The 17,496-nt window shown below is 37.4% G+C and overlaps 1 protein-coding gene across 1 annotated transcript; it reads right to left on the bottom strand.

Moving 5' to 3' along the window:
- Positions 1-9,079: 9,079 nt before the first annotated feature.
- On the bottom strand, positions 9,080-13,640 carry LOC148200427 (uncharacterized). The gene is made up of 3 exons (XM_088112947.1): positions 10,366-13,640; positions 9,312-9,642; positions 9,080-9,215 (listed from the first exon to the last, which is right to left on the bottom strand). The coding sequence occupies exons 1-3, from the start codon at positions 13,520-13,522 to the stop codon at positions 9,080-9,082; spliced, it is 3,624 nt and encodes a 1,207-aa protein (XP_087969073.1). The 5' UTR covers positions 13,523-13,640.
- Positions 13,641-17,496: the final 3,856 nt, after the last annotated feature.

Genomic DNA, 17,496 nt, shown 5'->3' with positions numbered 1-17,496 from the left:
TCCTTCGTGAAGTATTCGAAGGAAGTGTTTCATCCTTTGTGAAGATTCAAAGGAGGTGTTGTTTCATCTCTTGTGGCTTCAAGAGAGGTGTCTTCTAAACTTTTACAAATTGTATCTGTGTGATTGTAGTTTGTAATAGTTTTGTGATTAGTGAAGTGTTTATCTTGTTTTTAAGATAAGCGACTGGACGTAGGATTGGTAAGATCCGAACCAGGATAAAATCAACTGTGCAAATTTCTCTCAACCTTACTCTATTTTATTATCTTTATTATTTGCTAAGTAAGTTTAATTGAGTAGAAATTTTTAAGGCACACGATTTTAGTAAGAACCAATTCACCCCCCTCTTGGTTTGTTATCCCACGCTAACCATTCCGCTGCAGCCGTTCTGACAGTTTTCATGAATGGCCTTCCAAGAATAAGAGGAATCTACAAATCTTCCCCCATCTCCATTATCACATAGTCAACTAGGAATCTGAGATTTTCAATTTGAACCATCACATCTTCCACCATACCATAGGGCCTTTTGGTGGATCCATCAGCCATAAACAGATCATCCTTGCAGGTTTGACTTCAAGACCACCAATATTTTCAAGGACAGATAAGGGCATCAAATTGATATTGGACCCTAAATCAATTAGGGCTTTCCCTATTTTATGATTCCTAATAGTACAGGGAATGGTGAAACTTCCTGGATCTTCAACCTTGGGAGGAAGTGCCTTTTGTAAGATCAAATTGCATTCTTCTTGTACCTCCATTGTCTCCTCTTTTAAATATTCTTTTCTTTTGAGGAGTTTCTTTAAAAACTTATCATATTTAGGAATTGATTGCAATGCTTCAGTCACAGGAATTCTAATCCCCAATTCTCTAGAGATTTCTTCAAAGCACCCTAATTGTTTTTCTTTTTCTTTTCTGGAGCACTCTTCAGGGTGATTGAGCTTTTTCTCTAATTTTTATTTTTCTCTCTCAACCTCTTCATTTCTCTCTCTCACTCTCCTCTCTTTTTTTCTTTTCCTCTCTCTCTTTCTCTTTTTCTTTCTCATTTTCATCTTTTTCTTTTTCTCTCAATCTCTCTTCTTTTTCTTTCTCACTCAACTTTTTTTTTCTTTCTCTATCTCATCTTTCATACTAACAATAGCCTTACATTCTTCTTTGGGGTTAACTTCAGTATTAGCCCCAAAACTTCTGATAGGCATCTCTTCCAACTTCTTAGCCATTTGACCAACCTTCATATCCAAGTTCCTTATAGCAGCTTCAGTGCTTTTCTGACCATTTATATTCTCAGGCACAACACATTGACCATTGATATGATCACCACTACATTGTTCACAAAGTTGTTGTTGAACTTGTGAGACATTCCAGCACTCCTTTGGTGGCTGAGAAAGCTTCTTTGTTAAGAACTCTAATTGTTGAGTTATAATCTTGTTTTGAGCAAGCAAGGCATCAAAAGACTGTAATTGTAACACTCCCTTAGGTTGTGACGGAGTTCCTCTTTCATTGTGTATCTCATTTTCATTGGTAGCCATGTTTTCAATTAATTCATAGGCTTCCTTTGGAGTCTTGCACCTGATATTGCCTCCAGCTGAGGCATCTAACATCAATTTGGTCTGTGAAACAAGACCTCCAAGGAAAAGAATGACTACTTTTGCTTCATCAAAACCATGAGTAGGTGTCTTTCTCAGCAAGCCCTTGTATCTATCCCATGTTTGCCCTAATGTCTCCTCCATGCTTTGCCTGAAAGAAGAGATTTCTTGCTTCCCTTTGTTGATCTTTGATTGTAGGAAGTATTTATTCAAGAATTTTGCAACCACATTTTCCCACTCAGTAAAACTATTCTCAGGAAAAGAGTTCAACCACAGTTTAACATTGCCTCCCAATCAGAAAGGAAACAAGCTCAGTCTAATGGCATCATCTGGCACTTTATTCAGCTTCACAGTATTACAGATCTCATTAAAAGTTGTCAGATGCTCATATGGACTTTCATTTGACAGTCCATTGAATTGGTTGCTCTTCACTAGATGGATCAACGAAGGCTTCATCTCCATACTTGCGACATTGACCCTCAGCTTTACAATGCTATTAAAATGATGAGGGCCAACCCCTGTTGCATAATCTGCCAAGGTACGCCTAGCCCCATTGTTGTCCATGCTTTCCTGGTCAGATTGTAAGGCTTGTGAAATTCTCTCTAGAGAAGGTTCTCTAGATAATCTGCTTCTTCTTGGCCTCCTACTAGTCTCAAGTCCTTCAAGAAGAGGTTCAACACTTCTTTTGCTCCTTGTTCTAACTATATCCTGCATAAACTAAACATAAAACCCTAGAAAATTTGTTAGCACAGAAACACAAATAAAAGAAATAAAAACATAAACAAAACAAAGTCAAAGTTAATCAAGAATCACACAAATAGAATAGTTTAAACCGTGAGTCCTCGACAACGACGCCAAAAACTTGTTGATGGATTGGCAAGTGTACCAAATCGCACAAGTAATATAAAATGGTAAGATCAAGTATCGTATCCCAGAAGACTCTTGGCACTAGAAAGTTGTATGATAACTCGATTAATTAAGACTTAAATAAAACAAGATTGTTGGTTTCAAATGCGAAGGCATAAAATTAAATATGAATGCAAGTTGATCAATAGCAAAAGAGCACAATGATAACGGAAGTTGTTTAATATGAGATGAGTATGTTGTTGGGGTTAGATTTCACCAAGTTCCTTCTCATGTATGTAAGAATTTTTCTTTATGCATTAATGTCAACATCACTCACTAAATCACTTAAACCCAATCCCTTGGCGAAGAAGTCTGTCCTTAATCACTAGTTCATGCAATTCCTAGCATTCCTAGTAATTAAATGTGAAGATCAAGAGCTTAAGACGACTAAGACTCATACCCTCATTCCTGATAGTGCATAATTGATTAAATGTGTGTGCATTGTAGTTGCTTAATTCGCTTTTATGAAAACTGTTTAATCCTTCGCTTAGTTGGATTATTTCGTGTTGGATTAAGGGTGAGAAGAGTGGGTAATTATAGTTAATATGGGATTGGAAGAATTGCAATCAAACTAATGCCAACTTGTTTTTAATCTGTGTTTAACTAGCATTAATTGTTTAGTTGATTTCCAACACAAATTTGTTCAAACCCCTCCCTCCTTAGTATATGCATTTCTAATTGCACATTAGTTTGACAGAACCAAAGTTTGGTCCTTGAGAGATGACCTAGGAGTTACTCCCTAGTATACTACATTTCTGATTGCACATTAATTTGATTCGGGTATGACCTCGATCATTAAGTGTGGTGTATTGGGGGAGATTTTTCTTTGTTTATTTTTTTTTCTTTTCTAGGTTGTTTTAAGCTTGTGTCTTGTGTACAGTTTGCATGTTACTCTTGATTTCTGGATTTGGTTTAGGTTGTAGGCTCTTTCTTCACTTGATTGATACTGATTGGTTTGAAAGCCTTGTTTTTCTATGCTTGGAAAGATGATTATGATGTTTGAGAGGTTGATTTGATTGTGACAAAAATACCCTTTGTGAGGATCGAATTTAATTAGTGAATTGTGCTTAATTGTCCATTATTGTCTCAATTTTGCTATTTGGGCTTAATTTGACCATTAATTCATATTTTAATTAATTTGAATTATCTAAGCTTAATTGTTCCTATTATATTTTCAGTTTATAGACTTTTGTTTTGGACTTCAAGAGAAGATGCCACGTCATTTATCCACCTCAAAATTTTTTATTCCGTTTTTATTTTGTTTTAATGTATTCTCAACAAGATTTTAGATTTTTGGGCCCAATTTAGCGAATTAGGAGAGGCCCAAAAGAGGGGCTGACTTAGGGTGAAGTGCCTATGCAGCCACAACTCTTATTCACTCTCTATTTTGTTTTAGCTTTTAGACGTGAAGAGTGCTCTCTCTCCATTAGGTTTTCCGTTTTTTTGTTCTTCGTTTTGTTCATTCCCCTATTTTTGATTCTGAATTCGTTTCTAGTTTAATTCCAATTGTGTTTTACTGTTCTAATTCTCTTTGTTATGTTGCCATTACGTTTTCCTCCATTTCTTTTTCCCTCACTTCATTTCCATTTCATTTTGTGTTTCCTATTTTGATTGCAAATTCATTTCCAATATTGCCTTGTTTTTAGTTGCATTTTCGCATTCCAATTTCAGTTTCAATTTCGTTCTTGCCTCTGTTGTTATGGTTGTGATTCGTTTTCACTGTGTTCAGGTCACTTGTATGGAAGGTTGAATTCTATTGATTGGTGACTAGAGAGATTGCACTTGTGCCCTTGAGATTGGTGTGTTTGATTTCGCTGTTCTTACCTTGCATTATGTTCAATCTGTTTTGCACTTGCAATTAGGACACACTTAATGGTTTAATTGGTGTTTAAGCTCCGCTTAGTTGATTAACCTGTGTGGTGCAAAACTGATTAGATATATGCATTGTGTTTTCTTAATTTGCAATTTTGAACATCGGATTAACCTTCGGTTAATTGGTTAATTCGTGTTGGATTAGGAGTGAGAGGAGCGTGTAATTTGTTGTAAATCAAGGATAGGAAACATTGCAATTGAACTAGTGACCAACCGTTTTTAATCACTGTTTAATTTAAGGTAATTATTGTGTTTAATTAAATTTGTGAAACTGTTCAACCCCCCCCCCTCCCCTGACGTGTTTGATCTGAACTAAAAATTGGTCCTTGAGAGACGACCTAGAAGTCATGCCCTAATTACAACATTTAATATGCAATATTAATTTGAGTCGAGCGCGACATCAATGATCACGGGGGATTTTTTTTTTGAAACATTAGATTATATTGTAGGGGCTATGTATGATTTTAAGAAATACAATAATAAATCTGGTGATTTCTTCTTCCATAATTTTTCCAATGATTTTCTCTTGTGATCTAATGTTGATGTTTGAGAAATATGAAAATAGACAAAAAGCACATATGAATTAAAATTATTGTAATTAGAACTTTTATATCGACTAATAATAAGTGAGAATTTTAATACAACTTCTGGCAATATCAAATATAAAAAGTGAGATATTTTTAAACCTGTTTTTGACGATAACAAATATAAAAAGTAAAACTTTTTATTCCTAACACGTATAAAAAGTATGAAATTTTTTATACATGTTATGAAAATTACAGATATAATAAGTCAAATATTTTCTATACTCCTATTTCTATACGTGTTTGAAAACGGATATTAAAAGTCTTTTTTTAACCATTATAAAAACTCTTTTAAGTGAAAAACCCAACAATAGAGGACATTCACCGGAAAGTTTGCTTGGTAGTTGCATAAATCCTACTCCAAATATCCTCCCAAAAAGCTAGCTTCCAAAAGTTAGATCAGAAGTTGCATAAACCGTACTCCCAAATGTTCTCCAAAATCCTATCTACCAAAAGTTTGATCAGCAGTTGCATAAATCCTACTCCAAAGGTCCTCATAAAGCTGCCTACCGAGTATCCATCTTCTTTAGACACTTAAGTGAAATTAGGTTAAATAACATTCATACTTTCTCTAATTATAAATTAAATACCTATTTTCCTTATATTATTAATAAAATTCACTCACAATACATTGTTTCATTTTTTAATTTAAAGCCACTTTTATTCTATAATTTCATAAACTTTTAATTTTGATCTTTATTTTCATTGTAGATCTAGTTTCCTAATTTTTCATGATTAAGTAAATGTTAATTATTTTGTCATCTAATTGCTTTTATAAAAAGGTGTAAGTTATAATAATGCCATTTACTATTTATGTACAACATTAATGTGTTTGACTGTTAACTTTAATACATTTTATTTTGAAGATATTTTAATAGTTTATGTGAACAATATATAAACGATTAAACATAATTAGTGAATTTTGAAAAATGAAAAACCAAATCTATGATAAAAAATTTATAAAATCTAAAATTTCATACTCGCAAAATTATAGACAAAAGCAAATTTAAGGTTTATTATTATTAAAACCATATATGAATATAATGATAGATTCATAAATTTAAAATTGAAATATTTGTTTCAAAAGCATAATTTTATCTTTATAAAATATCTTACCATTCGATACTGTATATATCCTTTTATATATTTTTAACATATAAAGTTTAAATCCTTAATTTTCTTTTCATAAAAGTATTTTATTTTCAATTGAAACTTTATATTTTAGTTTTATTTTGTTTAAATTTACGACTTTATTAAAAATAAAAAAGCAGATATATATTTATTTTAAAATTAAACGGGCGTGATGTAACATCCCAAAATACAGTAATCACTATAATTCAGAATTAATTACAATTAACAGTAATCACAAACAGTCTTTGCATTTAAAACTGGATTGAAAAGCCTAACGGCATCAGTACAGAGGACGCGTGTAAACGCATACAATAAAACCAAGAGTGAACGCTCTTAAATACATAAACTAACGTGCACCAAAATAAAATCAGAGATGAATAAGACGAACGGCCTTACAAAATAGGTGGCCGAACGTTATAACTATGCTAACATGTACAGCCTAAATCAAACGAGCACTCTAAGGCTCGGCCTTTACTTCAACTTCAACCAGATTGGGGTCGTCCAAATTTTCTTCTTCCAGCATTGCTTCAAGGGATGCACCACCATCTGCTCACATCCACAACGGATGATCATTGCATTTGACAAGACGGAGTATACATGTACAGTAGACAACACAATGGAAAATGCAAGGGTAAGCTTATAATATTTAATTTATACAATCAACACATACAGTTACATTTCTAAACACACATACAGCATGTAATTCATCAAATAATAATCATATAAAGGCATATAATAAGACAGACCGTCCGGACTGTATGAACCATGTAGTTACAGGCGTCCTTGCACCCGAGTGGTGTAGTAACTGGGTAACACCAAACAGCTGCCACTCAAGGTAAGTCCGTTCTTACGTCGCCCATGTTAACTTATGGACTAAGGACCTCCTGCCATTCCCACGCATGACTACCCCCTTCTACTTGAAGAGGTGTATCACGGAATATCAGGATGGACCAAGCCAGCATTAACTAACCACAGTCATACCTTAACAATTCAATATTCAATCATATAAGAGACGTTCCTCCCTGGAACGCTCGTAAAAATCCAATTCCAATAATTCGTTCAACATATCATTCGTCCACATTAAACATTTCTCATTTTCACATTTTCATTCTGTGTTCCACTCTCTTAACATTAACGTCATGCATTCTTTACTCAAATAAAACGAACTTATTACAGAACCTTTGATTTCACGTTTCTGAACAAAAGAAACGAACTCTTATTCACTGATGGACATTAAGAATTCTTAAAGAATTTAGATGAGATTGAATTTAGAAGTTCAGAATAATACTTAGAAGATGTTGAGTACAAGAACTTTAGGTTGAATCAAAAGAAATAATTATCTTACAGAATAACTTAGATAAATAACCAGAATATTTAAAGTACAGAAACAACTCTTACTGTCAATGAATGAACGTTCAGAAATTTACTTTGGACGAACGTCAATTACGTTCGCTCAGAATTCAATAATAAGGACGAGCGTTCAGTTAGAAACCGAACCCTGCTGTGGACGAACGCTAGGTCAATGACCAAGCACGAATCAGCACTAACGCTGGTTATAACCCAAGCGCTTTATAGGACGAGCGTTTCGGTATAGGACCGAACGCCAACTTTGGACGAACGTTCAGTATAAGGACGAACGCTCTCTAAAACTAACGTTCGACATAAGGTCGAACAACAATAAGGACGAACGCTCGACATGAGGCCGAACGTCATTGAGGACGAACGCTCGACTTAAGACCGAACGTCACTTATTTATAAAGTTTTAAATATTGATCTATACTGAGCAGAACGAACGCTCGTTCACTCAATTGGGGGACGCTCGTTCTCGAGCAGAATTCATTCCAAATGAATGAATTCCAATCTAAGTCATGTTAACCAAAAACCGAACGGTCTAAGACCGTACAGTGACGAACGTCCTTTTTGCAACAGAGAATGATCAGAAAATTTAGATTTTTCACACTTAGCAGAATTTTTCCAGATTTCCATTTTCCAACTTTATACTTCCATTTCAGGTTTAATTCCCTTCAAACATCATCATCATGCATTTAAAATCATTCCAACCACACAATAGCCATTCTCCATTCATCCATAATCAACTCAACATGCATTTAAAACAAATTCAACATCAAATATAATTCATACAAGCCGTATCAGTTCATGACAGATTCATCCAAACCAGAATGCATATCAGATATCAGTGATCATTTCTAACAACTCAACTTCATATTTTTCACACATGCAAAACAAACCAGAAATCATATTCCATATCAGTAAACGTTCCTAAATACTCAAACATCATGCTTTCCATACATGCATCTCAGATCATAAATCAAACAGTATAAATTAAACATATAAACTTCCCTTACCTTATCAAGCAGTTCACTTCAATTGTTTAGAGTTTCTTTCGTGCTCTTACAGCTTTCTATCAGACTTTCACTCAACCACCTCCACTTAATCTAACACACCAAAACCGTAAGCAGATCAGACTTCTAACTTATGCATGCAACCAGAATTTTGGTGTGCATGAACCAAATGGACGAAGGTGCAGAGATGAGAACTTACCAGTTCAGTTCTCAATTCTGTTCGGATCAGAATGAGGTTCACAGTGCAGGGAAGGTTTCTATGGTGTCTGAAACAAGATCAAAGGTTTGCTGGTGAATTTTCTTAGGAAGAAGATGAAAACAGTTTAGAGAGAGGGCAGAGAATTTTGGAAGCATAAATTCTGAGAAGAAGATGAAGCATGCAGGAGGAAGAGGGAGAGTTTTTCCAGAATTATTTTTCTCTTTCCCTGCAGAATAAACTCCCATCCTCCACACGCCACTTGTCTCCCACTAACCTTCTCAGAATGCTCCAACCGTGACACATGGCAGGCGCATGCAGTGGAAAGGTGAGTGCATTTTGACGTGTCACGGTGCATTAAATAGTGATCAGAGATTGATTTAATGTGTACTAATTATCAGGTTCTCACATTCCCCCTAACTACAAAAATTTTCGTCCTCGAAAATTCTAAAGCTTACCAGGGAATAGGTGAGGGTACAACTCCTTCACAGTCTTTTCCACCTCCCATGTTGAGTCACCAGTCTTGGCATTCCACACTACTTTCACGAGATGAACATCTTTGCCTTTGTAGAGTCTGGTGCGGCTGTCTTCCACACAAACAGGTTGCATCTCCAGTGTCCGGTCTGGGCGAATTTGGATGTCTTCTACCTCCAGCACGTGTGAGGGATCAGCCATGTACTTCTTGAGTTGTGAAACGTGGAAGACTGGATGAAGGTTGGACAGTTGAGGTGGTAACGCCAATTCATACGCCACTGCTCCAATCTTCTTTAGAATTTGATAAGGGCCAACGTACTTTGGTGATAGCTTCTTTGGACGAAGAATTCTCCCTACTCCAGTGATAGGATTCAGCCTTAGAAACACGTGGTCTCCAGCAGCAAATTCTAAGGGTCTTCTCCTCTTATCAGCATACGATTTCTGCCTACTTTGAGACGTCTTCAATCGCTCCTGGATCAGTTTCACTTTTTCTGTTGTTTGCTGAATTAATTCTGGTCCAGTTAATGCAGTTTCACCTTCTTGGAACCAACACAGAGGAGTTCTACACTTTCTTCCATAAAGAGCTTCGAACGGTGCCATTCCTATGCTTGCTTGATAGCTGTTATTATATGTGAATTCAACAAGCGGCAGAACTTCATCCCACACTCCCACATGATCTATAACGCATGTCCTCAACAAGTCTTCAAGAGTCTGGATGGTTCGCTCAGATTGGCCATCCGTCTGAGGGTGATATGCAGAACTCATCTGCAATTTGCTTCCCAATTCTCCTTGCAATGACTGCCAAAAACGAGATGTGAATCTCGCGTCTCGATCTGATATAATGCTTGAAGGAATTCCATGCAATCTAACAATCTCCTTAATGTACAGCTTGGCCAAATTTGTCATGGACATCCTCAAATTAACGGCCAAGAAGTGGGCACTCTTAGTTAATCTATCTACAATCACCCAAATTGAATCATGGTTTCGGACTGTTCGTGGCAGGTGGGTCACGAAATCCATAGAGATACTGTCCCACTTCCACTCTGGAATTTCCAAGGGCTGCAGTAATCCTCCTGGTCTTTGATGTTCAGCTTTGGTTCTTTGACAAGTTAGGCAAGAGGACACAAATCGTGCAATGTCACTCTTCATACCAGGCCACCAAAATGACTTCCTAAGGTCTTGATACATCTTGGTCATGCCAGGGTGCATTCGAAGACGGCTGTGATGTCCCTCCTCTAATATGATCCTTCTCAGCTCACTGTCATTTGGAACGCACGTTCTGCCCCGGTAACGTAACATGCCATCAGTTCCTGTATTGAAATCCCTATCTTTGTTTGAATCGAGTGCTGTTAATATCTTCACCAGCTCTTCATCCTCTCTTTGCTTCATCCTAATTCTGTCAAACACATCACTGGAAATTCTAAGATTACAGCACCTTATCACATCCGCTCCTAGATCAAATTGTAATCTCAAATCCCTAAAACTCTCCACCAAGTTAAACTCTTTCACCATCATAAACGAGACTTGCACTGCCTTCCTGCTCAGAGCGTCTGCCACTACATTGGCTTTCCCAGGGTGATACAGCAGTTCGAAATCATAGTCTTTTAAAAACTCCAACCAACGTCTTTGCCTCATATTCAGCTCCCTCTGATCAAACAAATATTTGAGGCTCTTGTGATCACTAAAGACTTGAAATGTTGATCCGTATAGATAGTGCCTCCAAATCTTTAATGCGAACACAACTGCTGCTAACTCCAAATCGTGAGTGGGATAATTCTTTTCATGGATCTTCAACTGGCGAGACGCGTAAGCTACTGCACGTCTCTCTTGCATGAGCACACAGCCTAAACCATGGTGAGAAGCGTCACAGTATACTTCAAATGGCTTGGACGTGTCTGGAATAATTAAAACTGGGGCGCTCGTCAGTTTCGCCTTCAGCTCTTGGAACCGTTCCTCACACACATCAGTCCAAGCGAATGGATGATCCTTTCTAGTCAACTGAGTAAGTGGAGCCACTATCTTGGCGAACCCCTCTATGAAACGTCTGTAATAGCCTGCTAGCCCCACAAAACTCCTCACTTCTGTGACTGAACGAGGGCTCTTCCAATCCAACACTGCTCTCACCTTAGAGGGATCCACTGAAATGCCTTCAGCCGAGATCACATGTCCCAAAAACTGCACCTCCTTTAACCAGAATTCACACTTTGACAGCTTTGCGTACAACTCTTTCTCCCTCAATACGGTTAGTACTGTTCTCAAATGCTCCTCATGTTCGGCATTGCTTTTGGAGTAGATGAGAATATCATCTATAAACACAACTACAAACTTATCCAAATAGGGTCTGAATATCCGGTTCATGTAATCCATGAAGATGGCTGGAGCGTTCGTTACTCCGAATGGCATGACCACGTACTCATAATGTCCATAACGTGATCTAAATGCTGTCTTCTGGATGTCGTCCTCCTTAACCCTTATTTGGTGATATCCTGAACGCAAATCAATTTTTGAAAATACCGTTGCTCCATGCAGCTGATCCAGCAAATCGTCTATCCTTGGCAACGGGTATTTGTTCTTGATGGTCAGCTTATTTAATTGCCTGTAGTCTATACATAACCGAGAGCTACCATCTTTCTTTTTCACCAAGAGTACAGGAGCTCCCCATGGTGATACACTTGGTCTGATGAATTGCTTCTCCATAAGTTCTTCAATCTGTTTCTTAAGCTCGGTCAATTCTGCAGGCGCCATCCGGTAAGGTTGAACAGATATAGGTGCAGCTGTTGTCACCAAATCAATGGTGAATTCAATCTCTCTAACAGGAGGCAATCCTGGTATCTCTTCTGGAAATACGTCCAGAAATTCCTTCACGACCGTGCTCTCAATACTGCTCCCCTTGTTCATCCGTGCTTCTGCCAACCCCCTTAACTCCTTATCTTCATGCGTCATGATGAGAAAACAGCTTGCACCTTCCATTATATCCTCCTTCAATTGACCGAAAGTTACACCCAAGTATTCTTCATCCTCTTCAGGAAACACTAATTCCTTCTTGCCACAATCAATAATAATATGGTTGGCAGCTAGCCAATCCATTCCTAGAATTATCTCCAAGTCCTTCAAAGGTAAACAGATTAAATTCACCTTATAACTATGCCCCTCTACCACAATAGGACATCTAATGCATACGGTAGATGTCCTAAGCTCTCCAGCCGCTGGTGTTGATACCACCAATTCAAACTGCATATCTCTCTCCACTATTCCCAGCTTTTCAACACACGCCTTCGAGATGAAGGAGTGCGTCGCCCCCGAATCAAACAGCACACAACATTGCATTCCATATAACAAGCAAGTACTGGTGATAAGTGTACCTGAACTTGCTGCTTCCGCACCAGTAATTGCGTACACACGCCCAGTAGCTTGGGCTCGACCACCCCTTCCTTGCTGATTTCTTCCTGCGTTTGGCGGCCTCATCACTGCTCTCCCACCAGAGTTGCACTCATTCGTTCCATGTCCACTTCTTCCGCAACGAGCACAATGTTTTCCTCTCGCCAACTGAGGGCATGATGAACGGTAGTGTGGCCCTCCACACTGAAAACAAGTGATACTACCTTGCTGTCCAGACTGTCCAGCAGGAATCAAGGCTTGAGATCCACTTGTGTTGGCTGCTGGACGAGCGTAAGGGGATCCTCTCTGATTCACACTCCCCCTTGAGACAATTGGCCCCCTTACTGTTTGCTGTTTCTTATACCGTTCCACCTCTGCTAAATTCTTTTCCAGTACCTTAGCCCTCTCCACCATGGCAGGGAACGTTCGGATGCATAAACTGGAAATCACAACCTTCAGATCACTGCGTAGACCATTCTCAAATTTTCTGCACTGCCACTCCTCACTAGTGGCCATTGTATTGAATCGGACAAGGTGTTTAAACTTATTGGTGTATTCTGATACAGACATTCCACCTTGAACCAGTTGTAAAAACTCCACCTCCTTTGCAAACTTTACGCTGTCAGGGAAATATTCCTCATAAAACTTATTACGGAATACTTCCCAAGTAACAGGGCGGTGAGCGTCTACCAGTATGGCCCTTGTGCTCGTCCACCAATGGCTTGCTTCTCCAGTTAATAAGTATTCTGTATACGCCAACCTGTTCTCATCCGGACACCTTTTGGCGTTAAAAATCCTCTCCATATCCCTCAGCCACTGATCAGCCTCATCAGGGAGGCACTTCCCACTGAACTTAGCTGGGTGATGCTGCAGGAAGCTCTCCAAACTCCACTCGGCAGCAGGTTGAGCAGCGTTTGAAGAAGATGCTCCAGGCGCACCTCTAGTTGCAGCCAAGATTTCCATCAACTGCCTTTGCGTGTTTTCAGAATTGACACGCGAGGCCTCCAAACCTTGCATAGCAGCTTGGTTTTGCTGCATCAAGGTGGCGTTTTGCTCCAGCAACGTGGTATTCTGTTGATGCAATCTTTCCACCACGGTTTCCAACAATCTAGTGTTGTTGGACGTTTCGGACTCATTCGGTTGAGGAGGAGGAGGAAGTCTAGGTGCCATTCGTTCTCTGGATGCAGAGAAAAACAAACGAGCATTAGTTATGTCCAAGAGTTAAAACAATAATAACTCATTAAACATGCAATAAGCACACAGCAAAACACAGTGCACTCATAACCCTACAGTGTCCTTAGAAGAACAAAACTGCTCTGATACCACTAATGTAACATCCCAAAACAGTAATCACTATAATTCAGAATTAATTACAATTAACAGTAATCACAAACAGTCTTTGCATTTAAAACTGGATTGAAAAGCCTAACGGCATCAGTACAGAGGACGCGTGTAAACGCATACAATAAAACCAAGAGTGAACGCTCTTAAATACATAAACTAACGTGCACCAAAATAAAATCAGAGATGAATAAGACGAACGGCCTTACAAAATAGGTGGCCGAACGTTATAACTATGCTAACATGTACAGCCTAAATCAAACGAGCACTCTAAGGCTCGGCCTTTACTTCAACTTCAACCAGATTGGGGTCGTCCAAATTTTCTTCTTCCAGCATTGCTTCAAGGGATGCACCACCATCTGCTCACATCCACAACGGATGATCATTGCATTTGACAAGACGGAGTATACATGTACAGTAGACAACACAATGGAAAATGCAAGGGTAAGCTTATAATATTTAATTTATACAATCAACACATACAGTTACATTTCTAAACACACATACAGCATGTAATTCATCAAATAATAATCATATAAAGGCATATAATAAGACAGACCGTCCGGACTGTATGAACCATGTAGTTACAGGCGTCCTTGCACCCGAGTGGTGTAGTAACTGGGTAACACCAAACAGCTGCCACTCAAGGTAAGTCCGTTCTTACGTCGCCCATGTTAACTTATGGACTAAGGACCTCCTGCCATTCCCACGCATGACTACCCCCTTCTACTTGAAGAGGTGTATCACGGAATATCAGGATGGACCAAGCCAGCATTAACTAACCACAGTCATACCTTAACAATTCAATATTCAATCATATAAGAGACGTTCCTCCCTGGAACGCTCGTAAAAATCCAATTCCAATAATTCGTTCAACATATCATTCGTCCACATTAAACATTTCTCATTTTCACATTTTCATTCTGTGTTCCACTCTCTTAACATTAACGTCATGCATTCTTTACTCAAATAAAACGAACTTATTACAGAACCTTTGATTTCACGTTTCTGAACAAAAGAAACGAACTCTTATTCACTGATGGACATTAAGAATTCTTAAAGAATTTAGATGAGATTGAATTTAGAAGTTCAGAATAATACTTAGAAGATGTTGAGTACAAGAACTTTAGGTTGAATCAAAAGAAATAATTATCTTACAGAATAACTTAGATAAATAACCAGAATATTTAAAGTACAGAAACAACTCTTACTGTCAATGAATGAACGTTCAGAAATTTACTTTGGACGAACGTCAATTACGTTCGCTCAGAATTCAATAATAAGGACGAGCGTTCAGTTAGAAACCGAACCCTGCTGTGGACGAACGCTAGGTCAATGACCAAGCACGAATCAGCACTAACGCTGGTTATAACCCAAGCGCTTTATAGGACGAGCGTTTCGGTATAGGACCGAACGCCAACTTTGGACGAACGTTCAGTATAAGGACGAACGCTCTCTAAAACTAACGTTCGACATAAGGTCGAACAACAATAAGGACGAACGCTCGACATGAGGCCGAACGTCATTGAGGACGAACGCTCGACTTAAGACCGAACGTCACTTATTTATAAAGTTTTAAATATTGATCTATACTGAGCAGAACGAACGCTCATTCACTCAATTGGGGGACGCTCGTTCTCGAGCAGAATTCATTCCAAATGAATGAATTCCAATCTAAGTCATGTTAACCAAAAACCGAACGGTCTAAGACCGTACAGTGACGAACGTCCTTTTTGCAACAGAGAATGATCAGAAAATTTAGATTTTTCACACTTAGCAGAATTTTTCCAGATTTCCATTTTCCAACTTTATACTTCCATTTCAGGTTTAATTCCCTTCAAACATCATCATCATGCATTTAAAATCATTCCAACCACACAATAGCCATTCTCCATTCATCCATAATCAACTCAACATGCATTTAAAACAAATTCAACATCAAATATAATTCATACAAGCCGTATCAGTTCATGACAGATTCATCCAAACCAGAATGCATATCAGATATCAGTGATCATTTCTAACAACTCAACTTCATATTTTTCACACATGCAAAACAAACCAGAAATCATATTCCATATCAGTAAACGTTCCTAAATACTCAAACATCATGCTTTCCATACATGCATCTCAGATCATAAATCAAACAGTATAAATTAAACATATAAACTTCCCTTACCTTATCAAGCAGTTCACTTCAATTGTTTAGAGTTTCTTTCGTGCTCTTACAGCTTTCTATCAGACTTTCACTCAACCACCTCCACTTAATCTAACACACCAAAACCGTAAGTAGATCAGACTTCTAACTTATGCATGCAACCAGAATTTTGGTGTGCATGAACCAAATGGACGAAGGTGCAGAGATGAGAACTTACCAGTTCAGTTCTCAATTCTGTTCGGATCAGAATGAGGTTCACAGTGCAGGGAAGGTTTCTATGGTGTCTGAAACAAGATCAAAGGTTTGCTGGTGAATTTTCTTAGGAAGAAGATGAAAACAGTTTAGAGAGAGGGCAGAGAATTTTGGAAGCATAAATTCTGAGAAGAAGATGAAGCATGCAGGAGGAAGAGGGAGAGTTTTTCCAGAATTATTTTTCTCTTTCCCTGCAGAATAAACTCCCATCCTCCACACGCCACTTGTCTCCCACTAACCTTCTCAGAATGCTCCAACCGTGACACATGGCAGGCGCATGCAGTGGAAAGGTGAGTGCATTTTGACGTGTCACGGTGCATTAAATAGTGATCAGAGATTGATTTAATGTGTACTAATTATCAGGTTCTCACACGTGAGCATTATGTAAGATTGCAAAAGTGAGTATAATGTTTCCTTGTACGTAAATGTAGAGAGTAATAAATGAATATTTAGAAAAGTAGACGTTGAAATTAAAGAAATGTTATGTTTTTCATGAGTTTGGTGTAGTTTCCATAATTTTTTATTTTCTATTTTTAATAAAAAATTTATAAAATTGTAGTGATATCTAAGTATGAATTTAGCTAGAAATACATTCTTAGATTGAATATGAAATTTATATATTGTCATATAACATAAGTTATAAATAGAAAATGTATATCTACATATTTTGATAAATATGTCCTATTTTACTTTAATTACAGAGTTAGTTTTTAATTTTCTGAACCTTCAACTAGCTAATCAAAGCATACCAAGACAGCAAAAAAGCAAGGTCAACTCTTAAAGAAGCAACAAAATCCCAAGATGGAAGATTGTTTATATAGTACTCGTGGTAATACCCAATAGGTTTCATGTGACATGGTGCTTTATATTATTATAGTAATTCATAGATAACTATTCAATTACACCAAGTTCGAATGGAATAATCAAAAGGTGTCACTTACCTTTATTATTTATTCAACAATTAATTAGGGTTAAGACAATTTTATTATACTTTTTTAACTTATTTATTACTATTTAATGACTTTTATATAAAGTTTATTACATAATATAAAATTAACATAAAATTTATATTAATTATACATATTGTGTTACTAATGTCACTTTCTGAACATTTTTTTTAAGTCAATTTCATGTTGGAAAAATTCTAATTATAAATACTTAGAATACTTAAACTATTTATTTGACAAATTTAAAGAATACATTAAAGATGGATGGTTCTTATTCACTGAGTGATTCATCTTAAAAAAATTCTCATTGCTAA

This window comes from Vigna umbellata, chromosome 4, assembly GCF_029865625.1.
Source record: "Vigna umbellata cultivar VRB3 chromosome 4, Vumbellata_1.0, whole genome shotgun sequence".
NCBI lineage: Eukaryota > Viridiplantae > Streptophyta > Magnoliopsida > Fabales > Fabaceae > Vigna > Vigna umbellata.
The sequence above is the reverse complement of the archived record's forward strand: the minus strand, read 5'-3'. Positions and strand labels throughout refer to the sequence as shown.

Coding starts and splice junctions, on each gene's coding strand:
- LOC148200427 (XM_088112947.1), bottom strand. CDS start 13,522: ATGCAGCAAAACCAAGCTGCTATGCAAGGTTTGGAGGCCTCGCGTGTC. Junction 9,643..10,365: donor AACGTGCGTTCCAAATGACA/GTGAGCTGAGAA, acceptor GGTTCCAAGAAG/GTGAAACTGCATTAACTGGA. Junction 9,216..9,311: donor CACGTTTCACAACTCAAGAA/GTACATGGCTGA, acceptor TGTGGAAGACAG/CCGCACCAGACTCTACAAAG.